Source organism: Haliotis asinina, chromosome 9 (assembly GCF_037392515.1).
Source record: "Haliotis asinina isolate JCU_RB_2024 chromosome 9, JCU_Hal_asi_v2, whole genome shotgun sequence".
Lineage (NCBI taxonomy): Eukaryota > Metazoa > Mollusca > Gastropoda > Lepetellida > Haliotidae > Haliotis > Haliotis asinina.
Window position 1 is genome coordinate 52,988,816 of NC_090288.1, and position 27,856 is coordinate 53,016,671.

At 41.4% G+C, this 27,856-nt stretch overlaps 2 protein-coding genes across 2 annotated transcripts in view; both read left to right on the forward strand.

Annotated features, from left to right (window-relative positions):
- Positions 1-27,856, forward strand: part of LOC137297079 (fibulin-1-like) — a 565,492-nt gene that overhangs the window by 453,939 nt on the left and 83,697 nt on the right. The gene's annotated exons all lie outside the window — the stretch shown is intronic.
- LOC137297321 (protocadherin Fat 4-like) lies at positions 1,931-27,522 on the forward strand. The gene is made up of 32 exons (XM_067829332.1): positions 1,931-2,006; positions 6,812-7,046; positions 7,974-8,270; positions 10,001-10,300; positions 10,580-10,876; positions 10,975-11,277; positions 11,553-11,849; positions 11,948-12,250; positions 12,533-12,829; positions 12,928-13,230; positions 13,513-13,809; positions 13,908-14,210; positions 14,493-14,789; positions 14,888-15,190; positions 15,466-15,762; positions 15,861-16,163; positions 16,446-16,742; positions 16,841-17,143; positions 17,419-17,715; positions 17,814-18,116; positions 18,399-18,695; positions 18,794-19,096; positions 19,372-19,668; positions 19,767-20,069; positions 20,497-20,793; positions 20,893-21,186; positions 21,621-21,917; positions 22,409-22,602; positions 22,931-23,173; positions 25,889-26,133; positions 26,366-26,549; positions 26,960-27,522. Exons 1-32 carry the CDS (start codon positions 1,931-1,933, stop codon positions 27,520-27,522), a joined length of 9,225 nt encoding a protein of 3,074 aa, XP_067685433.1.

The following is a 27,856-nucleotide window of genomic DNA, read 5'->3' on the forward strand; positions in this document are numbered from 1 at the left end:
CCAGGATGATAAGTTAAAGTAAGCACAGGAAGATAAGTTTAAGGAAACCCAATATGGTACGTTTAAAGAAACTCGGGAAGGCAGGTAAAAGGGAACTCGTGATGGTAAGTTTAAGGAAACCCATGAAGATAAGGTGACAGGAAACCCCCAAAGATATTATTCAGGAAAATCTAAGTAAAGATCCAATTCAGTACCAACCCTTCGCTTTGTCAGAGATAGGAGCGTGGTCGATACTCTTGTTATACAATTACCTGAACCATGTTATGATTTATATGCCTCTACATCGTACCGGGACCCATATTTGCTACATCACAGATATGTTTAATCATAAAATGTGTGCCAAATGAAAGCGTTAATGTCTATCTTATAATTATGTAGTTTTACGCTAAATGCGAAAATGTGATGAGCTATATATCCTACTGCGTGATATACTGAACTATTCATGTCTTAGACTACCATTCATATAGAAAGGCCCTGATAACATGTGTGATTGGCCTAAGCATTACAAACGCTAGATCTTTATAAACAGTCATTTAAAAACTAATGGTGAGATCCTTTTTCATTCCAAAATTACGCCGCGAGTGTTCCAATGGTGTTGACGTATTATTAAATATGTTTGTCAATGCAGAATTGATTGACTCTACTTTGAAGTCGACTCCGGTAACTGATACCAATGACGCCCTTCCAGCCGGACGTGTTCATAAATCCGGCTGATAGCAACACTCCTCCCTTCTGTTGTAGGTCTACCCCAGATTAAGTGACAAAGCCGTCGTTTGACACGGAGGTTAATACACAACACCAGTGACCTGCTCGGCGACGTATGATGAAGCATAGGGGAGTAAGCTTACCGTTGGGGTAGATCATACAGGTACAGGAGGTATATAGCACAAGACCTTTATGTGAGAAGAATAAGTGATTGTTTAAATCTACAGTCAGACGCTTAGAGAACTGTTACATATTTTAGTCATATTTTCAGTTATGCTAATTAAGTTGAATTTTATCTTTATTATCTTAATCGCCATATGTATAAGTTCATACAATTCAGAATTATACTAGAGCGTTGTTGTGTCTGTAATTTTTATTACATATTATTTATTATTAATAATATAGTGTGATGTTTCTGATGCTATTATTATTAATAGTAGTCGTAGTTTTTTTTGTCGTAATGGAGATATTAGTGTCATTGTTTTATTAACAGGAGCATTAGAAGCAAAGTTAGTAGTAGTAGTAGTAGTAGTAGTAGTAGTAGTAGTAGTAGTAGTGGTTGGTGTTGTTGATGTAGTAGTAGACGAAGGAGGGGAATAATTAGTATATTCGTAGGCAGTGTTATTATCGTTTCATGCTATGCCAATGCAATTACTGCTAAATACGTAACACCGTGAAACTTTTTATGAGTGAGTGAGCTACATTGTTTGACCAGTATTTAAGATTAAGCATGGCGTGCTAGGTGTTCTATTGAAACTCGAGTTAAGGCAGGTTTTAGACACTTACAGCTCTGCTAAAACCAACAAGCAAGTATAAGGTTCTGACGAACACGAAAGAATAATCAGAGTGAATCTGTTCGAGCCCACGATAATGGATTCTGACACGCCAAAGGGACGTAACTTTTCATTGCATACATATTTTACGGACGAGCTACCTGTATCAACTACACTTACCAGTGGTCATCATAATGATGATTAAGATGATGATGATGATTATGACGATGATTACAAACATCTGGTAATTGCATAAACCACGACACAATACGCGTGGGCAAGCATTTCTTTCAACACACCAGTTATTTCCTCGTCATGTGGATCAGCGAACCGTGGCACCTGCATTCACTTATTGTGCGGGGTGTTTATACTTGACTGTTGAATGCAAAGTGATTCCGATCTACCTTGCTGTTATGTAGGTATGCAGTCATCTGTAATCTGAGAGAAGCGTGATGGCTGTTTCAACCTACTCTTGGGCGACGTGTGTAACGGCACTCCTCGCCCTCATCAACTACGTGAATGCCTCTGGTGAGTTGACCTCTTCATAACCCTGCGTAGTGACACTATCTCCTGCACGTGTTCGTCTTATGCATGAAGTATATAAAATGTATGTGCCACAGAATGCTCAGTTTTGATCAAAGAATGCTCAGTTTTGACTATCCACAGAAACCTAGGAAATATATAACTGGACCCTTGAAAACCAGTGATGAGACCAGGTGTTGGCTAAGAATGTCCCTGCCTACTGGTAGAACCCTCATTTAACAAATTGTGATTGATGAACTCGAAACTCCAGTTAGATAATTTAGAAAAAAGACTACCTATAATGAAAAAACTTTGGGGAAATATATTTGTTCGTGTGTCAGTTTTATTGTCTATTAAATATGCAGTCAACAAACACCTATTACAAATCTAAATCGAATTACATTAATCTGCACATCAGTTTACCATGTCAAAAATATTTTCTCCACCGCTAATTAAGCTGGAATAAAAGTCTAAGCAAGCATATTACGAATATGTTTATTATGGGTTTGGTTTATTACTTCATATTTGATTATTCTGATTATCACAACAGAAAAAAACTTGTTGTTATGCAAAACAACTCATTCCACGCCATTGCTGTTGGTGCGTCTGTTGATTTACGAATTAGCAGGCGTTATTCAGTTCACATGTATATCTGTTTCCCAGGACTTCACTGTCTCGACTATCGGGATGTGATTATTTCAGTCACTAGTAATCTTAATGCCATATCCTCATCAAGACCTACATGTGTTGTCAGCACCAGTCTGTGGCTGGACCATTGACAACTAAAATAATCTTGATTTAGTGATGCTAATTTTGTAGTGTTTCATTGTGTGTTACAGGAATTTATCAGTTTGATATAAAAGTGTTTTGCAAGGGGTAATTCTTTTGAAACGTGTTTGTGTGAAATGATTAAATATTTTTTTTATGAATATACGCATAATGTATAATTTCTCATGGCAACAGTGACAGATGATGCAATACAGTGAAAGAAGAATATACATCATGACCGATGTAGAGTAATGGTTTTACTTTATTCTTAATTGTGAACAGGACCGATGTAGAGTAATGGTTTTACTTTATTCTGAATTGTGAACAGGACCGATGTAGAGTAATGGTTTTACTTTATTCTGAATTGTGAACAGGACCGATGCAGAGTAATGGTTTTACTTTATTCTGAATTGTGAACAGGACCGATGTAGAGTAATGGTTTTACTTTATTCTGAATTGTGAACAGGACCGATGTAGAGTAATGGTTTTACTTTATTCTGAATTGTGAACAGGACCGATATAGAGTAATGGTTTTACTTTATTCTGAATTGTGAACAGGACCGATGTAGAGTAATGGTTTTACTTTATTCTGAATTGAAAACAGGACCAATGTAGAGTAATGGTTTTACTTTATTCTTAATTATGAACAGGACCGATGCAGAGTAATGGTTTTACTTTATTCTGAATTGTGAACAGGACCGATGCAGAGTAATGGTTTTATTCTATTTTGAATTTTGTGAACAGGACTGATGGTAGACTAATGTCATTAATTGGATCTTAATAGTGTGAACATGACCGATGATAGATTAGTTTCACAAATAAACAATGCCAAAGTACACTAATGTCTCTGATTAGATCGTAATTGTGTAAACAATATCAAGGTAGACTAATGCCATCACTAAGATCACGGTTGTGTAAAGAAGACCGATGGCAGACTACTGTCGTTAATACCATCTTAACTGTGATAACAGAACTGATGGTAGACTAATGTCATTAATACGATATTAACCTTGTAATGTCTAGAGATTGTGTTAAACGGTATAATAAACATTGATACTTTCCTTACGGCTTTAACTGTAGTGCTTTGGTTTTACTGATCATTTATTACAGTGCGATACACGAGGGGAACGGAACCTTCTAGTTTCACCCTTGTAAATGTATAATGTTGAGAAAACGATAACTACACGCTCTTTGTCTCAATAACGCCAGTGATGGCATGACACAGGTTAACAGTCGTTATTTATTTTCTGTGCAACAAGTTGATCATAATATGTTGTAGAGTGCTAGCGGCTTTCGAAATCTAACACCATTCTGTTTGAAGGGGTATACCTGAAACTTTCGAGTAATCCGTCAACTATATCAATGTATTTTCGGCGAATAGGGACCAAAATGTGAACAGTCTCTTATCCTGCTCAAGTTCGATTCTTCACATGTATGTATATTTGCAAGTATACCCACACAGTGATCTCTGGGATCGAATTGTTAAAAACCTAAACCTCTACATATTCAACCAATCATGTATATGCATGCGACAGTACCGTGGGAAAGATAACGATGTCATCGTTCTTTGCCACACAGAGCTATCCCGAGAACAACGTCAGGGATCAGCTTCAATATTCAATTTTTATTGTGGCTTCAAAATACACACACCTTAACAAAGGCATTTTTACATATTGTGCTGAACGTACAGTTCTTCACGTTGCGCTTAAACGTGATCTTACTGACATCAGCCGTGATAGCTGTTTATCTATTAGATGAGTCATCTCCTTGAGATCAATGCACAAAATCCACACGTAAATACTGACGCATTTATTCGAAGTCTATGAATGTAATCAAGTCAATATAAAATTTTGCAAGTAGGCAACGGCGAGTCTTGCTGACGACTGGCGCAAATCATATCACAGATAGAATATTTCAGTGCTTCTAAAGCCAAGTGGTACTGTGTAGACACAACAATCACCAAAGAATTCATATAGGGTCAGGTGTTAATAAACTCATTTGATGCTTATATGTATGTTCTATTTACGCCATTGGACGGGCATTAGAAAATATACATGTACCTACCTTAATAGACTTAACTCCGACGTCAGGGGTATATTTGATGCACTCTATCAACATTTAATAGGGACATGTACAATGGACCCTATACAATGTAAAGATATTGCACAGTGGGTATTTCGTTGTAGTGAAAGGACGATTTGTGAGTGTGAACGACTCAAGCAATGACTCACGTTCTTCTTATGCTATTGCCACTTCCCTTGGCATAATGGAACACAATCGCGAAGGCTGGAATGTAACCACCTTTATTATTAGCTTCATGTACAGTGATACGAATTATAATTCACTTTTGTAGCACTCGCGGGACCTGATCGAGACTTAGACTTGAGAGGGAAAGTTTGCGCCTAGTATACATGGGTATATAAATCAGTGTGATACTTTATGAGTATAATAAATACTTGACCAGTTTCTCGGTATCCCAGCACGCGAGGTCAGCGGCATTGTATACACATCTACATGGCAATAAACAACCACTGTCCTTGGCGTTCCGCAATGCCACACAAGTATAGGTCGATACATAAAGCTATGAGCGAGTGAATGAGTTGAGATTTTACGTTGCCTTAAACGATATTTCCTTCATATTACGGCATGTCAGATAGATGCTTTAAGAATGTCCTTTAACGTTTATCCGCGAATTTACAAGCTAAGGGAAAACCTGAGATTCGAAGTCACGGGTCTGATCTTTTTTTCTGTTGTCCTGAGTAAATCTCTTCTTTAGTGACCGCTCAAACACACTTGTTTTAGGCAGCCGTACTCTCCCGCACAATAACCAGAATAATACCATACACTCGTTTCACTATTGATACACATCTGCATTTTGAAGACTGTGTTGACTACGAATAAAATACAACTGTCATTTCGAGAGATGCCTCCAAAATGGTACTTATTAGTGATGCAATTTAGCTCCTATTGTGCGTTAGACTATGCGACATTGATAACGAATGCGTCCCTAAGAATGCAGAAAACTTTGCACTTTAAGACTTAAGAAGAAAGGCAAGATTTTTTTGTGATCAACATACTTCATAGAGGTCGACAATGCCAGTCCACCCTAAATGTTTCCAGTTCATACCGGTTCAATATATACAATATGAATGCATAGTTCAAGCACAATCTGACTCACAATATCTTTTGTTTTCTGATACCAGATTACTTTACTGAGTTCTGTGCTCGCTTATGCTCATTTCCTTTGGTTATCTCAATTTACATAAAATCACGTGTACCTGTACGTGATCGTCTAACAAGGAATTGAGTTTTCACAAAACATATTTTAGTAATATACCCTGTACCCTACGTCTGGTAGCATTTAGGGTTTTACTTTTGGGGGCAATGTCAAGGACGTTATTTCGAACAACAAACTGCGGTCCATGTCCTGTTTTGTACGTCTTATATAACATAAACCTGTTTGATAGTTGTATGCAGTATGTTTATTTTCCTGTCTTGTAGAACGTATATGGCATGGTACGTTTGATATATGTCTGTTATAAATTCACGTATCGTCTGATATAACGTTTGTGGCCTGACTGTTTGACATCTGTTTGGTGATGTTCACTTCTCTTGTGTAATGTTTATCTCATTACAGTTTGAGATGGTGTGCCTGTAGTATGTTGACATTAACACTGATACTGTTCCCGATACATTCGGATAACTTTTGGACTTGCATGAAGTTCATGTGATGTTGAGTTTCATGACACCCGCCGATGATATGGTCCCAAAGTAAACTTACATGAAATAGCGAATACTTGTCTGTTAGAGTGATCTAAGACTTCTTAAGTTACAGACTGAAAATTTAAAAAAGCACACCATTTTCATTGTTCTTTTTAAGACATTGCTAGTCACCTAAAGCTACAATCTGGATGATGCGGTGTTAAGCAATACTCACTCACTCACTCACTCACTCACAAACCCACCCATCCACTCACTCACTCACTCACTCACTCACTCTTTAAGTTATATGTGACATGACTCTGTAAACATCTTTCTGGCAGGTGTTGCTCCGGTATTCACAAATCCTCCCGATAGTACCACGCGTATCAACGTCGCAGAGAACACTGTCGTGACGACGTCAGTTTATCAGGCAGCAGCGACTGACGGCGAAAGCGATCCCCTAACATATAGTCTTGTGACGCCACCTACTCAATTTACCATTACAACCGCAGGGGAGATAACTGTGAATGGGAACATAGACTTCGAGACGACATCTGTGTATACGCTGACTGTCAGGTACGTAAAACTTGACAGTTGCTTGAAGGATTAGAAATTTACCACGCCGGTGGGAGATCTGGGAGTGCTGACAAACCAAGAAGTGTAATACCTGTATGCAGTCGTTGACTTTTGCCTTTTATAAAGGAAATGGTACAGCGTTGTTTCATACCAGTCTATCGTATGTTTACCTGAGCATTGTTTGATACCTGCACATGGTCGATCAACTTTTGTCCTGTAAAACATTTATAGCACTGTTTGAAACATGTTAATTTCTGTCTTGTATAAGGTCCGTGAAGGTCCGGGGTAGAGTAGGCCTTCAGCAACCCATGTTTGCCATAAACGGCGATTATTCTCGTTGCAAGATGCGATTAACGGTATCGGGTGGTCAGGCTCGCTGACTTGGTTGACACGTGTCATCGGTTCCCAATTGTGCAGATCGATGTTCATGTTGTTGATCACTGGACTGTCTGGTCCAGACTCCATTATTTACAGACCGCCGCCATATAGCTGGAATTTTGCTGAGTGCGGCGTAAAACTAAAGTGACTCACTCACTGACTGTCTTGTATAACGGAAACAACAGAGCTCTGTTTGATACTTGTCCGTGGCTGGTTAACTTTGTCCTTCATAACATTTCCAGCATAGTGCTGTTTGATTCCTGACCACGGAAGGTACCGAGAATACTAATCACGACGACCTTGGGATCTCAAATACATGGAGAGAAAAATGTCCTCTGGAAATACTTCTAATGGAAAAGGAAAAGCTGGTGCATTTAAAGGCACTGTTTGACACATTCCATATTAAAAACCTGGCTAGTTTATGCTTACCATTGTGTCTAGTGATGGTAATAAGGCAAGACGTTGCCTGTGTTATAGCTACTCCGGATGTACATATACCAGTAAGCAAAGAGTCAATCATCGATATATATCTTTCATTTGTTTCAAAAGGGTAAACGACGGAACAAGCGACGTTGATGTGACTCTCACTGTTGATGTCACAAACGTCGACGAAAAGCCAGATTTCACAAACATTGCGACAGATGGCAGTACAACAACTCCTATTGCAGAAAACTCGGGTGTTGGAACTTCCGTTTTCACAGTTCTGGCATCCGATCCCGAAGGTGTAAGTGCCACGTTCTCACTGGTCACCCCGCCAGCGGAGTTTACCATCAGTGCCGCAGGGGTGCTGACAGTCAACGGGGCTTTAAACTTCGAGAGTGTTCCGTCATATACTATCACAGTCAGGTAATCTGATTATATTCAGTTACATACAGAACATAAATGTAAGACTATTCCTATTATATCGGTGTTTTGTCGAATCATATGTACATTAATGTCTTGAAAGTACTAAATGAAAAATGTTCACTTTCATATGTTGTCACACTATCTATTTATTCTACATGCGCTAATTAATATGAAGTCTGTCATGCTATCAGCACCCACTTGTAGCCATAGTATTAATGGATTATGTCATCATTCGTGTAACTCATTGGAGAAGTACTCTTTCTTACACACATATATAAAACGCGCTCCTGTAGTTTGCATATTTCAAAGGGCATAAAGCGCCCAATGGTCGTTCTCGCCTATGCCAAATATACTTAGACTCTTGTACATCGTCGCCTGAGAACCAGAGTGTTCTATCTCCACTTTGGGTGAACATTAAGTTGTCTAGGATAATTATTGGGGTGTATTCTATCTCCAAATAAATTTTCATGGCCGTATGTGCCTTAGAAAGTGTTTTTCCAACAAACAGCATAGGTGCTATATCCAGAAATAAAACAGCTATTAAATTTTTAAACATTGCATACTTCTCTTCTCTACATTTTTTGTCTTTTTATCTAAGCCTGGACGACACATTTACTGAAGCTGAGTTTGCATACTTTATCGTGGAAGAATTCGTTGATTGTTGGTACAGGCTAAATCATGTCTGAAGTATTTGATGTCAATCACGTTTTAGCTCTGGTAACTGCTGCAGAAGATGTGCAAAATGATTCCGATGATTGAGCTCAGACATGAGGTCAATGTTAAAGTTCATGACACCTACAGACAGAGTGTTCATGAACAACTTAATCTCATAATCATAGTGAAATGCTGACACTACAGCAGAGAATGTTTGTTCAGATGATGAGATGTTACTGATGTTACAGTCAAAGATTCAGTTTTGTGTTTTAGAGGAGTTCCAATACAGTTACTAAAAGAGTAAAAATGTTGTTTTTCTTGGCCATTAAGCTAAACTGATTAAGTTTATTGTTCCAAGATAATGTTAAGATACCGTTTGATGATTGTCCACATTTATACATTTGTTATTGACAGCTCTTGACTAGATACATGTCAAATCCACTATGTACACATTTTATTGAGGGCTATTATGTGAATGACAAGATGAATAACGCCTCAAAATATGTGATCCAAAGTAAAAGGTATTGCGTGTTACTTTCTCGTTAACAAATTTGCTTATCAAATTATTAGAAGCAAATTTTGGTTGTGCCTTTTGAAATGGTCATGTTTTCAAGCAATAATCATTAATTTTGTGGTCTTTGAGTCGTTCATAGTGTTATTTAAACGCACATAAACATCTCATTAACTCGTTTGTATAATTTTCTGTGTGTTTTTCCTGGCCTTTAATGCTTTAGAGGCACACAGAACACTCTGGAACTAAATATAACTTCCGTTGAATTTAGATAATTGTTCTATCTCCAATCGGTTTTTGTCATCAATGTCAGTGATATGTGATGTTTTCTGGTTCTACATGACATACTGAATCTCTATACAAAGTTTCCAACAATTAAGTATAACATTAGTCAAACCACAAACATACAAATCTTTAGGGTCGTTTATCTCGAAACAAGGTATTGGGGACTTAGAACACACTGGTTCTCAGGAGACCATATTCAGAAACATTTCTCCAAGTACAATTCAAATCAACGGGATACAAAAGCTATGCTTAATGGTTTCTTGATACTATTTAATTTCAGAGCTTCTGATGGAACGAACACTAACGACCAATCAATGACAGTGTCAATCACAAATGTGGACGAACCGCCAGTCTTCTCTAACATAGCCACAGATGGCAGTACGAGAACAGGCATCGCTGAAAACTCGGGTACAGGAACATCGGTGTTTGCAGTGGCTGCTTCTGACCCGGAAGGAGTCGCCTTGACCTACAGCCTTGTCACACCACCTGCTCAGTTCACCATCACAACCCTTGGACAGATCCAAGTAGCCACTGCCAGCATCGACTTTGAAACACTGGCATACTATGCCTTGACAGTCAGGTCAGTAATCTTCCTTCGAGGAGCACATTTAGTACACACAGTTGATGAATAGAGTGATATTAGGAGAGTTAAGAGGCTAATTATGTTCCTTCATAAGCAACAGGTGGTTTCTGTTCTACTGGAATCGTCTCTCTATTTTACGTCATGTGTCACATGTAACCTTCTATATGCTGGATGCTGGATGCTGCTCTACTGTTATTGGGCCTAAAATCAAAGAGGTTGAATCCAAAGCTCTGCTGACTGATGTCCGTAGCCACTGAATTGTGTCCTTATTTACAGAATAACAGATGGAACAAATCCTGTCGATGTTGTTCTTAACGTTGACATCACCGACGTCAACGAATCACCAAGCTTCACAAATATTGCATCTGATGGCAGTACTAATGTCAACATAGCCGAGGACTCGGGGAGTGGAACGCCAGTTTTATTTGTAGTGGCATCGGACCCAGAGGGAGATGCTCTGACAGTAAGTCTGGTTTCTCCTCCTACAGAGTTCACTCTCAGTGCAGCAAACCAGATTCAGGTGAACGGGCCTCTGGACTTCGAAACTACACCCTCCTACACTTTGACAGTCAGGTAGGTGATACGTTGCACTAGTTTTACGCCAAGACATTCATCATTTGGATGCTATAACTACACCGTTGGTTCTCCTTTCTAACGTTGTATATTTTCAGAGTAACAGATGGAACAAATGCAAATGTTGACCACACCATGACGGTGACGATCACCAATGTAGATGAGGCACCCACCTTCACAAGTCCCGCTGCAGATGGCAGTACAAGGACCAACCTAGCAGAGAACTCTGCCTCAGGAACATCCGTGTATACTGTGGTAGCATCTGACCCGGAAGGAGTCGCCTTGACCTACAGCCTTGTCACACCACCTGCTCAGTTCACCATCACAACCCTTGGACAGATCCAAGTAGCCACTGCCAGCATCGACTTTGAAACACTGGCATACTATGCCTTGACAGTCAGGTCAGTAGCCTTTCTTTGAGGAGCACATTTAGTACACACAGTTGATGAATAGAGTGATATTAGGAGAGTTAAGAGGCTAATTATATTCCTTCATAAGTATCAACAGGTGGTTTCTGTTCTTCTGGAATCGTCTCTCTATTTTACGTCATGTGTCACATGTAACCTTCTATATGCTGGATGCTGTTCTACTGTTATTGGGCCTAAAATCAAAGAGGTTGAATCCAAAGCTCTGCTGACTGATGTCCGTAGCCACTGAATTGTGTCCTTATATACAGAATAACAGATGGAACAAATCCTGTCGATGTTGTTCTTAACGTTGACATCACCGACGTCAACGAATCACCAAGCTTCACAAATATTGCATCTGATGGCAGTACTAATGTCAACATAGCCGAGGACTCGGGGAGTGGAACGTCAGTTTTATCTGTAGTGGCATCGGACCCAGAGGGAGATGCTCTGACAGTAAGTCTGGTTACTCCTCCTACAGAGTTCACTCTCAGTGCAGCAAACCAGATTCAGGTGAACGGACCTCTGGACTTCGAAATTACACCCTCCTACACTTTGACAGTCAGGTAGGTGATACGTTGCACTAGTTTTACGCCAAGACATTCATCATTTGGATGCTATAACTACACCGTTGGTTCTCCTTTCTAACGTTGTATATTTTCAGAGTAACAGATGGAACAAATGCGAATGTTGACCACACCATGACGGTGACGATCACCAATGTAGATGAGGCACCCACCTTCACAAGTCCCGCTGCAGATGGCAGTACAAGGACCAACCTAGCAGAGAACTCTGCCTCAGGAACATCCGTGTATACTGTGGTAGCATCTGACCCGGAAGGAGTCGCCTTGACCTACAGCCTTGTCACACCACCTGCTCAGTTCACCATCACAACCCTTGGACAGATCCAAGTAGCCACTGCCAGCATCGACTTTGAAACACTGGCATACTATGCCTTGACAGTCAGGTCAGTAGCCTTTCTTTGAGGAGCACATTTAGTACACACAGTTGATGAATAGAGTGATATTAGGAGAGTTAAGAGGCTAATTATATTCCTTCATAAGTATCAACAGGTGGTTTCTGTTCTTCTGGAATCGTCTCTCTATTTTACGTCATGTGTCACATGTAACCTTCTATATGCTGGATGCTGGATGCTGCTCTACTGTTATTGGGCCTAAAATCAAAGAGGTTGAATCCAAAGCTCTGCTGACTGATGTCCGTAGCCACTGAATTGTGTCCTTATTTACAGAATAACAGATGGAACAAATCCTGTCGATGTTGTTCTTAACGTTGACATCACCGACGTCAACGAATCACCAAGCTTCACAAATATTGCATCTGATGGCAGTACTAATGTCAACATAGCCGAGGACTCGGGGAGTGGAACGCCAGTTTTATCTGTAGTGGCATCGGACCCAGAGGGAGATGCTCTGACAGTAAGTCTGGTTACTCCTCCTACCGAGTTCACTCTCAGTGCAGCAAACCAGATTCAGGTGAACGGACCTCTGGACTTCGAAACTACACCCTCCTACACTTTGACAGTCAGGTAGGTGATACGTTGCACTAGTTTTACGCCAAGACATTCATCATTTGGATGCTATAACTACACCGTTGGTTCTCCTTTCTAACGTTGTATATTTTCAGAGTAACAGATGGAACAAATGCAAATGTTGACCACACCATGACGGTGACGATCACCAATGTAGATGAGGCACCCACCTTCACAAGTCCCGCTGCAGATGGCAGTACAAGGACCAACCTAGCAGAGAACTCTGCCTCAGGAACATCCGTGTATACTGTGGTAGCATCTGACCCGGAAGGAGTCGCCTTGACCTACAGCCTTGTCACACCACCTGCTCAGTTCACCATCACAACCCTTGGACAGATCCAAGTAGCCACTGCCAGCATCGACTTTGAAACACTGGCATACTATGCCTTGACAGTCAGGTCAGTAGCCTTTCTTTGAGGAGCACATTTAGTACACACAGTTGATGAATAGAGTGATATTAGGAGAGTTAAGAGGCTAATTATATTCCTTCATAAGTATCAACAGGTGGTTTCTGTTCTTCTGGAATCGTCTCTCTATTTTACGTCATGTGTCACATGTAACCTTCTATATGCTGGATGCTGGATGCTGCTCTACTGTTATTGGGCCTAAAATCAAAGAGGTTGAATCCAAAGCTCTGCTGACTGATGTCCGTAGCCACTGAATTGTGTCCTTATTTACAGAATAACAGATGGAACAAATCCTGTCGATGTTGTTCTTAACGTTGACATCACCGACGTCAACGAATCACCAAGCTTCACAAATATTGCATCTGATGGCAGTACTAATGTCAACATAGCCGAGGACTCGGGGAGTGGAACGTCAGTTTTATCTGTAGTGGCATCGGACCCAGAGGGAGATGCTCTGACAGTAAGTCTGGTTACTCCTCCTACCGAGTTCACTCTCAGTGCAGCAAACCAGATTCAGGTGAACGGACCTCTGGACTTCGAAACTACACCCTCCTACACTTTGACAGTCAGGTAGGTGATACGTTGCACTAGTTTTACGCCAAGACATTCATCATTTGGATGCTATAACTACACCGTTGGTTCTCCTTTCTAACGTTGTATATTTTCAGAGTAACAGATGGAACAAATGCAAATGTTGACCACACCATGACGGTGACGATCACCAATGTAGATGAGGCACCCACCTTCACAAGTCCCGCTGCAGATGGCAGTACAAGGACCAACCTAGCAGAGAACTCTGCCTCAGGAACATCCGTGTATACTGTGGTAGCATCTGACCCGGAAGGAGTCGCCTTGACCTACAGCCTTGTCACACCACCTGCTCAGTTCACCATCACAACCCTTGGACAGATCCAAGTAGCCACTGCCAGCATCGACTTTGAAACACTGGCATACTATGCCTTGACAGTCAGGTCAGTAGCCTTTCTTTGAGGAGCACATTTAGTACACACAGTTGATGAATAGAGTGATATTAGGAGAGTTAAGAGGCTAATTATATTCCTTCATAAGTATGAACAGGTGGTTTCTGTTCTTCTGGAATCGTCTCTCTATTTTACGTCATGTGTCACATGTAACCTTCTATATGCTGGATGCTGGATGCTGCTCTACTGTTATTGGGCCTAAAATCAAAGAGGTTGAATCCAAAGCTCTGCTGACTGATGTCCGTAGCCACTGAATTGTGTCCTTATTTACAGAATAACAGATGGAACAAATCCTGTCGATGTTGTTCTTAACGTTGACATCACCGACGTCAACGAATCACCAAGCTTCACAAATATTGCATCTGATGGCAGTACTAATGTCAACATAGCCGAGGACTCGGGGAGTGGAACGTCAGTTTTATCTGTAGTGGCATCGGACCCAGAGGGAGATGCTCTGACAGTAAGTCTGGTTACTCCTCCTACCGAGTTCACTCTCAGTGCAGCAAACCAGATTCAGGTGAACGGACCTCTGGACTTCGAAACTACACCCTCCTACACTTTGACAGTCAGGTAGGTGATACGTTGCACTAGTTTTACGCCAAGACATTCATCATTTGGATGCTATAACTACACCGTTGGTTCTCCTTTCTAACGTTGTATATTTTCAGAGTAACAGATGGAACAAATGCAAATGTTGACCACACCATGACGGTGACGATCACCAATGTAGATGAGGCACCCACCTTCACAAGTCCCGCTGCAGATGGCAGTACAAGGACCAACCTAGCAGAGAACTCTGCCTCAGGAACATCCGTGTATACTGTGGTAGCATCTGACCCGGAAGGAGTCGCCTTGACCTACAGCCTTGTCACACCACCTGCTCAGTTCACCATCACAACCCTTGGACAGATCCAAGTAGCCACTGCCAGCATCGACTTTGAAACACTGGCATACTATGCCTTGACAGTCAGGTCAGTAGCCTTTCTTTGAGGAGCACATTTAGTACACACAGTTGATGAATAGAGTGATATTAGGAGAGTTAAGAGGCTAATTATATTCCTTCATAAGTATCAACAGGTGGTTTCTGTTCTTCTGGAATCGTCTCTCTATTTTACGTCATGTGTCACATGTAACCTTCTATATGCTGGATGCTGTTCTACTGTTATTGGGCCTAAAATCAAAGAGGTTGAATCCAAAGCTCTGCTGACTGATGTCCGTAGCCACTGAATTGTGTCCTTATTTACAGAATAACAGATGGAACAAATCCTGTCGATGTTGTTCTTAACGTTGACATCACCGACGTCAACGAATCACCAAGCTTCACAAATATTGCATCTGATGGCAGTACTAATGTCAACATAGCCGAGGACTCGGGGAGTGGAACGTCAGTTTTATCTGTAGTGGCATCGGACCCAGAGGGAGATGCTCTGACAGTAAGTCTGGTTACTCCTCCTACAGAGTTCACTCTCAGTGCAGCAAACCAGATTCAGGTGAACGGACCTCTGGACTTCGAAATTACACCCTCCTACACTTTGACAGTCAGGTAGGTGATACGTTGCACTAGTTTTACGCCAAGACATTCATCATTTGGATGCTATAACTACACCGTTGGTTCTCCTTTCTAACGTTGTATATTTTCAGAGTAACAGATGGAACAAATGCAAATGTTGACCACACCATGACGGTGACGATCACCAATGTAGATGAGGCACCCACCTTCACAAGTCCCGCTGCAGATGGCAGTACAAGGACCAACCTAGCAGAGAACTCTGCCTCAGGAACATCCGTGTATACTGTGGTAGCATCTGACCCGGAAGGAGTCGCCTTGACCTACAGCCTTGTCACACCACCTGCTCAGTTCACCATCACAACCCTTGGACAGATCCAAGTAGCCACTGCCAGCATCGACTTTGAAACACTGGCATACTATGCCTTGACAGTCAGGTCAGTAGCCTTTCTTTGAGGAGCACATGTAGTACACACAGTTGATGAATAGAGTGATATTAGGAGAGTTAAGAGGCTAATTATATTCCTTCATAAGTATGAACAGGTGGTTTCTGTTCTTCTGGAATCGTCTCTCTATTTTACGTCATGTGTCACATGTAACCTTCTATATGCTGGATGCTGGATGCTGCTCTACTGTTATTGGGCCTAAAATCAAAGAGGTTGAATCCAAAGCTCTGCTGACTGATGTCCGTAGCCACTGAATTGTGTCCTTATTTACAGAATAACAGATGGAACAAATCCTGTCGATGTTGTTCTTAACGTTGACATCACCGACGTCAACGAATCACCAAGCTTCACAAATATTGCATCTGATGGCAGTACTAATGTCAACATAGCCGAGGACTCGGGGAGTGGAACGTCAGTTTTATCTGTAGTGGCATCGGACCCAGAGGGAGATGCTCTGACAGTAAGTCTGGTTACTCCTCCTACCGAGTTCACTCTCAGTGCAGCAAACCAGATTCAGGTGAACGGACCTCTGGACTTCGAAACTACACCCTCCTACACTTTGACAGTCAGGTAGGTGATACGTTGCACTAGTTTTACGCCAAGACATTCATCATTTGGATGCTATAACTACACCGTTGGTTCTCCTTTCTAACGTTGTATATTTTCAGAGTAACAGATGGAACAAATGCAAATGTTGACCACACCATGACGGTGACGATCACCAATGTAGATGAGGCACCCACCTTCACAAGTCCCGCTGCAGATGGCAGTACAAGGACCAACCTAGCAGAGAACTCTGCCTCAGGAACATCCGTGTATACTGTGGTAGCATCTGACCCGGAAGGAGTCGCCTTGACCTACAGCCTTGTCACACCACCTGCTCAGTTCACCATCACAACCCTTGGACAGATCCAAGTAGCCACTGCCAGCATCGACTTTGAAACACTGGCATACTATGCCTTGACAGTCAGGTCAGTAGCCTTTCTTTGAGGAGCACATTTAGTACACACAGTTGATGAATAGAGTGATATTAGGAGAGTTAAGAGGCTAATTATATTCCTTCATAAGTATCAACAGGTGGTTTCTGTTCTTCTGGAATCGTCTCTCTATTTTACGTCATGTGTCACATGTAACCTTCTATATGCTGGATGCTGTTCTACTGTTATTGGGCCTAAAATCAAAGAGGTTGAATCCAAAGCTCTGCTGACTGATGTCCGTAGCCACTGAATTGTGTCCTTATATACAGAATAACAGATGGAACAAATCCTGTCGATGTTGTTCTTAACGTTGACATCACCGACGTCAACGAATCACCAAGCTTCACAAATATTGCATCTGATGGCAGTACTAATGTCAACATAGCCGAGGACTCGGGGAGTGGAACGTCAGTTTTATCTGTAGTGGCATCGGACCCAGAGGGAGATGCTCTGACAGTAAGTCTGGTTACTCCTCCTACCGAGTTCACTCTCAGTGCAGCAAACCAGATTCAGGTGAACGGACCTCTGGACTTCGAAACTACACCCTCCTACACTTTGACAGTCAGGTAGGTGATACGTTGCACTAGTTTTACGCCAAGACATTCATCATTTGGATGCTATAACTACACCGTTGGTTCTCCTTTCTAACGTTGTATATTTTCAGAGTAACAGATGGAACAAATGCAAATGTTGACCACACCATGACGGTGACGATCACCAATGTAGATGAGGCACCCACCTTCACAAGTCCCGCTGCAGATGGCAGTACAAGGACCAACCTAGCAGAGAACTCTGCCTCAGGAACATCCGTGTATACTGTGGTAGCATCTGACCCGGAAGGAGTCGCCTTGACCTACAGCCTTGTCACACCACCTGCTCAGTTCACCATCACAACCCTTGGACAGATCCAAGTAGCCACTGCCAGCATCGACTTTGAAACACTGGCATATTATGCCTTGACAGTCAGGTCAGTAGCCTTTCTTTGAGGAGCACATTTAGTACACACAGTTGATGAATAGAGTGATATTAGGAGAGTTAAGAGGCTAATTATATTCCTTCATAAGTATCAACAGGTGGTTTCTGTTCTTCTGGAATCGTCTCTCTATTTTACGTCATGTGTCACATGTAACCTTTTATATGCTTGATGCTGGATGCTGTTCTACTGTTATTGGGCCTAAAATCAAAGAGGTTGAATCCAAAGCTCTGCTGACTGATGTCCGTAGCCACTGAATTGTGTCCTTATTTACAGAATAACAGATGGAACAAATCCTGTCGATGTTGTTCTTAACGTTGACATCACCGACGTCAACGAATCACCAAGCTTCACAAATATTGCATCTGATGGCAGTACTAATGTCAACATAGCCGAGGACTCGGGGAGTGGAACGTCAGTTTTATCTGTAGTGGCATCGGACCCAGAGGGAGATGCTCTGACAGTAAGTCTGGTTACTCCTCCTACCGAGTTCACTCTCAGTGCAGCAAACCAGATTCAGGTGAACGGACCTCTGGACTTCGAAACTACACCCTCCTACACTTTGACAGTCAGGTAGGTGATACGTTGCACTAGTTTTACGCCAAGACATTCATCATTTGGATGCTATAACTACACCGTTGGTTCTCCTTTCTAACGTTGTATATTTTCAGAGTAACAGATGGAACAAATGCAAATGTTGACCACACCATGACGGTGACGATCACCAATGTAGATGAGGCACCCACCTTCACAAGTCCCGCTGCAGATGGCAGTACAAGGACCAACCTAGCAGAGAACTCTGCCTCAGGAACATCCGTGTATACTGTGGTAGCATCTGACCCGGAAGGAGTCGCCTTGACCTACAGCCTTGTCACACCACCTGCTCAGTTCACCATCACAACCCTTGGACAGATCCAAGTAGCCACTGCCAGCATCGACTTTGAAACACTGGCATACTATGCCTTGACAGTCAGGTCAGTAGCCTTTCTTTGAGGAGCACATTTAGTACACACAGTTGATGAATAGAGTGATATTAGGAGAGTTAAGAGGCTAATTATATTCCTTCATAAGTATCAACAGGTGGTTTCTGTTCTTCTGGAATCGTCTCTCTATTTTACGTCATGTGTCACATGTAACCTTCTATATGCTGGATGCTGTTCTACTGTTATTGGGCCTAAAATCAAAGAGGTTGAATCCAAAGCTCTGCTGACTTATGTCCGTAGCCACTGAATTGTGTCCTTATTTACAGAATAACAGATGGAACAAATCCTGTCGATGTTGTTCTTAACGTTGACATCACCGACGTCAACGAATCACCAAGCTTCACAAATATTGCATCTGATGGCAGTACTAATGTCAACATAGCCGAGGATTCGGGGAGTGGAACGCCAGTTTTATTTGTAGTGGCATCGGACCCAGAGGGAGATGCTCTGACAGTAAGTCTGGTTACTCCTCCTACCGAGTTCACTCTCAGTGCAGCAAACCAGATTCAGGTGAACGGGCCTCTGGACTTCGAAACTACACCCTCCTACACTTTGACAGTCAGGTAGGTGATACGTTGCACTAGTTTTACGCCAAGACATTCATCATTTGGATGCTATAACTACACCGTTGGTTCTCCTTTCTAACGTTGTATATTTTCAGAGTAACAGATGGAACAAATGCAAATGTTGACCACACCATGACGGTGACGATCACCAATGTAGATGAGGCACCCACCTTCACAAGTCCCGCTGCAGATGGCAGTACAAGGACCAACCTAGCAGAGAACTCTGCCTCAGGAACATCCGTGTATACTGTGGTAGCATCTGACCCGGAAGGAGTCGCCTTGACCTACAGCCTTGTCACACCACCTGCTCAGTTCACCATCACAACCCTTGGACAGATCCAAGTAGCCACTGCCAGCATCGACTTTGAAACACTGGCATACTATGCCTTGACAGTCAGGTCAGTAGCCTTTCTTTGAGGAGCACATTACGTATTTGGTGTTTTTACCGATCGACGTGTGTGCAATGTCCCAATTACCTTTCTTCCACTAGACTGTCATGTAATGTGGACTGAAAAGTGAAAAGTGATGTAATAATAGCCACTGTAGCTGAAACTTACTCATGTTTTGTTTACTGCATTTATCCTCCTCACTTTAGGTTTTTTGTAAGGTACATTTATGACTAAAGGATTGGAAAATATTGCATTGAAACCACGCCATTTAGTTTCTTCTCTAAGGTGTTATAAATTAACCATGTGCTTTTTTGGGTTGGCAATCAACAGGTTGATGGTGATTTGTATTTTGTCTGAGTGTAGATCAAGTGGTTTCGAACTTCACCCAAGAATAAGAATGGTTTTTGAATGATTTTATACACTTTGTTTTTCTAAGGGTCACTGATGGTACATTTACCACTGATGCTACTCTCAACGTTGATATCCTGAACATCAATGAGCCTCCTGTTGTGTCAAACCTCGCTACAGATGGCAGCACCTCCGTTAATATTGCTGAAGATGTTGGTGTCGGTTCTTCTGTGTATGATGTCGCAGCAGCCGATCCTGAGGCAGCAACCTTGACCTTCTCTCTTCTCAGTGGACCGGCAGAATTTACAATAACTTCCACTGGACAAGTGCAAGTTAATGCAGCACTGGATTTTGAAACCACACCTTCGTACTCGCTGAATGTTAGGTCGGTATTCCTTCACTACATCCCCAAACCTACATATGTACACAGGGCGATTTATGAAAATGTGGTACTGATTCTTTTTCGTGAATGTTTTTTGTACAGGGTAAGTGATGGCACAAATGATGTTGATCGCGTGCTAAATATAGGAATAACGGATGTAAACGAAGCTCCCACCTTCACGAACGTTGCTACTGATGGCAGCACGAGGACCTCCATTCCAGAAAACACCGCAACAGGGACGTCCATCTTCACTCTGGCTGGTACTGACCAGGACGGGACTGCTGTCACCTTCTCACTGGTCAGCCCTCCTAGCGTGTTCTCCATCTCCGGGGCAGAGATTCAAGTAGCTGGGGGACTCGACACAGAGACTACAGCAACATACGCGGTTACAGTGAGGTAGGTCACAGCAATTTACTGAGTATACTCACGGAAACAAATAAGGCACACAAGAAGGTGTTCTTTATTCATTTATTTCCAGAATTACACCCACAGATCAAGATTTACTTTGTGGTGAAACCTGGAAAAGAATAAAGAAACAGTTGTACTTTCAAGTGTTTTCTTATCCGTTTCCATGAGGATATTATATCTAAATGATCAATATTAGAGAACGATTAGGCTCGATTATCATCTGAGACAGAAGAGTCACACTAGATTTCCAGATTGTATTTCAAAGTCCTACCCGAAAGATCCACTCTTAACATGTTGAAAACAGAAAAACTACGTATTTTTATAACTGATGGAACCTTTCATCAGGTTTTCTAATTTTTCAGCAATGATATATCACAAGGCACTTTTCCTCTTGTTGGTCATGCTTTACAACGTGTTTTCAGGGTATCTGACGGAGTAAATCTTGTTGACTCCGTCTTAAATATTGATGTGACAAATGTGAATGAGGCTCCCGGTTTCCAAAATGTTGCAACTGACGGCAGCACTAGAATATCAATCATGGAAACAGCGAGTATTGGTACTTCTGTGCTGAGCGTTGGCGTAGCTGATCCGGAAGGTGATCCCGTGACCTTGACACTAGTGTTACCCCCAGCTGAGTTCATCATTAATGCTGGGGGACAAATCCAAGTAAACGCACCCCTGAACTATGAAACAACGCCAAGTTTCGTCCTCACATTACGGTAATAGTTTACTGCAATGAATAACTACCGCATCATTCTTTCCTCTCTTTAACCCGGTGGAAATCTAAACTCACTCACTGAAATGTTACAACTATCACCGAGAGAGTAAATAACACTTCCTCACCCAGACATGAAAGATTATCTCCAAGGATATGAAGAAATTGAATAAGGAAACTTCTTCAAAGGCACTTAGAAACTCATGTACTCCTGCAATACAAATATTATGGAGAGCAAAGTCTCCAGGCCTAGTTCAGAAACGTCGTAAGAAGCACAGAAACAAATTATTATCAATAACATTTATCTTCTGTATATCATTCAAGTAAAGCCTGCACCTCAATCAATGTGCTGTTTCTAGAACACAAAGTGGGTTGCAATCCTTTTCGGTAAGCATATACTAGTTCAGCAACCATTGTGAAACTTAACAATGAAAAGCAGAGTGTATATCTGATTAATAACTTAGGTTCACACAGACTGACATCGTTTTCTTCCAGAGCTTCTGATGGTACTCTGCAGGTAGACGTACAGATGAGGGTGGACGTTGTGGATGTCAATGATGCATCTCCGGTCATCACAGGTCCTCTAACTGCCCAACAGGATGAGGAGAAACCTGTGGGCACGATCGTGCCTTTCACATTCTCTGTGTCGGACCCGGATGCTGGGGATGTCCTGACACATTCCTTGACTGGTAAAAGAGAGTCTAGAAACATAACCATGGAATTGTGGACCACATAACATTCTGAAAGCTATACCAAGGCCTTAAGCTATTTGATTTTCTGTGAAACCTTCACTGAAAAAGCAGCTACGCTATCCGTAAACACAAACACGTAAGGCTAAATGTCTTTGAACGTTGCACCACACAATGGGTAACTTTACTATTGGAGAGTTAGAGCTATCCAGCTTTGTCACTGATATACATGAAACATGGGGGTTTATTAGTTTGCCGAAAATGCTTTTCAAAAGCATTGAGATATAGACCAGATAGAGTTACTTGTACACTCTCTGTGTATTTCAAGGAATCCATGCCACTTACTTCATCATTGACACAAGCTCAGGACAAGTAACGCTGGCCCAGGTTCTTGACTTCGATGCCCCCGCAGCAGTGACGACCTTCGACCAACTGACCTTGACTGTGGCTGACTCGTCAGGGAACAGTGCTGTAGCAGCTCTAGTTCTCACTCTCCTTGATCTGAATGACAACACCCCAGTCTGTACCCAGACAGTCTATACTGTGGATGTGACTGAAAACGCGCCACTCAGTAAGTGTAACTTAAACAATGTACATGTGATACTTTGTATAATGTGTCCTCGAGTCTTGATGGTAATATGAATCATATATGCCAAGCGAGCGCTACTGTTAACACCTATCCTATTGATGATCGTAATTCTCACGACATTGTTGTTAATAATTCTGTTACTAGATTTATGTTATTCCTTCAACCTGTTCATAGCGAACAGTAGAGTGTATAGAGACTCACAAGGCGAATATACGTTTCATGGGCAACAGGGATCAAGTGTCAATGACTATTTTATTGGTTCACCAGACTTCTTCCAATTTATTAAGTCGTTAAATATTAGAGACATAGTAGACTCTGATCAATTACCATTAGAACTGACTTGCCAATATCCAATTATGAACAACTCATGTGATAAAAAGAATATACTGATGATTATAAAGAAAAGATTGTTTGGAACGACGCCTTCTGCGAAATATTTTTAGATAATCTGAAAAACAAGATTTCATTTTATAATGACCGTCTCCTATCACAACTTGAATGCGTTTGTTCACGTCTTACTAGATTCAGCAGGTTGTATGAAGAAAAAGAAAAAGCCTTTTAAGCAAAGCTATAAAACACCCTTAAGTGACGAGTGTGAAACTGCACGAGACGCGCGCAGAAACACTTAGAAGTTTTCGGTGTAGACCCTCGGATAGCAACAGAAAATACTTTTGTAAAATGAGAAACAAATACAAAGCTTCATGCATAAAATTCACATGTAACCTACATAATCAACGACTGAACAGATTGGATGATTCTGTCCACAATCCTACTATGTTCTGGAGACGAATTCGTTCATTTAGAAATAGATCAAATCCCGAGAGTAACATTTCAAAAAGTGAATGGATAACACATTTCAAGACAGTTTTTTTTCCAGTGATGCTGTTTTCCCAAGTAATGCGATGATGATACTATTTCTTCGAATGATTATGACACTGTTGATCAAATGATTTTGCATACACAAATTTCAGTAGATGAGATCAAGAAAGCTATCAATAGTTTAAGGAGCGGAAAGGCAGCTGGTCCCGACAATATTATAATCGAAATGGTTAAATGTTCTCAAGCCGAGTTGATGCCCTTTTTCCATTAGTGTTTTAATACTGTATTCGAAAGTGGTTTATTTCCAGAAAGCTGCTCTGGCTCAGTTATCGTCCCTATACAGAAAAAGGAGGATCAAAACATTCCAGATAATTATAGAGGCATAATGAGCGTTACTGGGAAAATATTTACAACTGTTTTAAATAATAGGATCACAAACTGGTTAAACCTAAGAAATGTAATTCCTGAATGCCAGACAGCTTTTAGAAACGATTTTTCAGCTACCGACTATATCTTTACACTATATGCGATAATACAGAAGTGTCTGTTGCGTAATAGACATAAACTTTATGTTGCATTTGTTGACTTTAACAATTTCAAAGCTTTTGACTCTGTGGATCGCTGGAAATTTTGGCACTGCTTACAAAAGCCTGGTTTGCAAGGGAAAATGTATTCTGCTTTAAAATCTATGTATTTGAATATTTAATCACGTGTTCGTTGTGGTGACGATGTCGCCGATTTTTTTACTGTCCCATGTGAGTTCGACAAGGGTGTATTTTAAGCCCTATATTGTTTTCTTTCTTCATACGCGAAGTGTATTGTGATATTCCTAATTCAGGTAAACACGGGGTGCAAATGTTCCCAGATATGACTCAAATCTTTATCCTCCTTTTTGACGATGGTGTAATTTTGGTGTCAGATACTATTGCTGGCCTACAAAACCAACTGAATATCTTGGAACGTTATGCAAATGAATGAAAATTATATGTTAATTTTGACAAAACAAATACAGTTATCTTTAGAGGTGGGCTGTCGTCTGTAAAGAAAAATGGTTTTTGAATGGCAAAAATGTGTCTATTGTTAATCAATATACCTACCTATACCCGTGAAGGTCCCGGGGTAGAATTGGCCTTCAGCAACCTATGATTGCCATAAAAGGCGACTAAGCTTGTAAGAGCCGACTAACGGGATCGGGTGGTCAGGCTCGCTGACTTGGTTGACACATGTCATCGGTTCCAATTTGCGCAGATCGATGCTGATGTTGTTGATCACTGGATTGTCTGGTCCAGACTCGATTATTTACAGACCGCCGCCATATAGCTGGAATTTTGCTGAGTGCGGCGTAATACTAAACTCACTCACTCACTCACTCACCCAATCAGCATACCTATCTTGGACTTGTATTTTCCCATACCACGAACTTTACAAAAAGTGTTGTAGGTCTAAAATCTCGTGCCTAGAAGGCTCTTCTTAATGTTATGTCAGTTTCCCAGAACATTGGAATTTTAACCCCGAAAATATTCTTTAAATTGTTTGATGCACAAATCCAACCGATTATGCTCTATGGCTCTGAAATTTGGGGATTCCAACGCTATGAATCTTTGGAGAAATTACACCTTTTAGCGTGTAAAATGTTTTTTAAATGTAGCGCAAGGAACGCCAACTTGTATGGTGTATGGAGAATGTAGGTAGGTATCCGATATATATAAATTCACAAATCTGTAACATGTGCTGATAATATACCTGTATTACTTGTATATGGGCCGGAGGCCTCAAGTACAATAAATATCTTTGTCTTTGACAATAAGGATTGGTAACCGACAGACTTTTGCTCATACCACAATGGATGAAGCTGACAATCATCTTCCGCTATTCCAGATTCTGATGTTGCCACAGTAGTGTGTACAGATGCAGATGCTTCCTCGCCAAATGGAGATATTTCTGTGATTATCACGGGAGGAGATGACACCAATCCGAATGGGAAGTTTAGTCTTTCTGGTCAAAAGGTGGTCACCACTTTCATACCTCTGGACTTCGAGACCAAGTCCTCTTACAGTCTCAGACTGGAAGCTGTGGATGGAGGGGCGACACCTCGTACAGGCACCACAACTGTCATTGTCAATGTAATCATTTTGCTTGGTTGTTGTGCTTCTCTCCAGTAGCAAGTAATCAAGCTTATGAAAGGTCGTATTACACACGTTGCCATCCTAGTTTAGCACATTTCCTGCCATGACCAGTAAGTGCGGTTCTAATAATATAATCACTCATCGAGTGCTGAATCCTATGGTCATTGCCTCTATGTAGTAATTTCAGAAATTCTACCTAAGCTGCGATTTAAGAAAATCTTGGTTTAAGGTTCTCCCAGAGAATGAAGACACACCGGCTTGGGGAACGTTCGTGCCTGCATACGTATCAGGAACACCTTACCCCGTGTTAGAGAATGCTAACGTTGGTACGTCTGTTGTTACCATAGCAGCAACAGATTCAGATGCAGGGAATGATGGCACAATCACGTACACGCTTCTTTCAACAACTGCTGGTGAGGTCCTTTCTTGGAGCTATTGTAATATAAATATTCAAACAAGCACTGCAAGTGGATAACATCTAAATTTTGTATATTTTATTCTGAGCATTTACATGGTTTTGAATGACAATACATGTAGGATAATAGAACATGACAGTTTCACTAAACATATTGAAGTAGGCTCAAATACATTTAATGACAGAGCTACATTCTTATCTTATAACATTCGGTGAGCTTCTGTATGAAATGGAATCTTGGTGGTTAGCTATTATTTCTGAAGTTGAAAATGATTCGTTTTGACAGAATAATAAAAAGGTTTAAGGGTTTCTTATGTTTTTCATAAATCGCATTATGAAGAAGAAATGCCATTGTCGACATTCACCCAAGTATAATAAGAAACGCAATATATATTTTCATTCATATAGCTGGAGGGGCCGCTGTGGCAGGGATTTTCCATTTGGATTCCGTATCTGGGAAAATCTCAACAACTGCGTCCCTCGACCGTGAATCGGTTGCATCTTATGATGTGACGGTGAGGGCATCTGACGGAGGAACTCCTGCTAAGACAGTAGACCGAACATTCACAATATCAGTAGCAGATTACAACGACAATGCACCCGTCTTTACATCAGCGCCATATTCCAACTCACCTCTGGAAACTGCAGCGACAGCAGGAGCAACAATAGTTTCAGTAGCGGCAACAGATGCTGATGCAACGTCAACCCTGACCTATGCGATAGAGAGTGGGGACACTACTAGATTCCAGTTTAATTCATCTCGTCTTGAACTGAAGGCTACGATCAACCTTGACAGTCCCGACAATGACGCTGACTACTATGTCCTCAGGATCATTGTGACCGATGGCGGTGCACCGGAACTGACTGGAACAACGTCTGTGACTGTATCCGTTGTGGCAGTCAATGACCACGATCCTATATTTGCTGTTGGATTCCCATCATCTGCCTCGGTACGTGATAGTACCGAATGAGACATAATAGCATATCATTATCATGTAACCAAGAGTAACTTTCTTTGCATAGATTTTGATCGAACTCTGATATTTCAGTTTGCAGAGAACGTTGCACTAGGGACACTGATTGAAACTGTGGTTGCCTCAGATCTTGATGGTGGCAGCGATGGACAGATAACATATGCTATTACAAGTAAGGACTGTTATTTCGGTAATCATAACACACATGTACCCGCGCACATACAGAGGCACGCAAGCATGACGGTACGCGTACGTATACGTCCATTCATTCATCCATCCATCCATGCATGCATGCATGCATCCATACACACACACACACACACACACACAC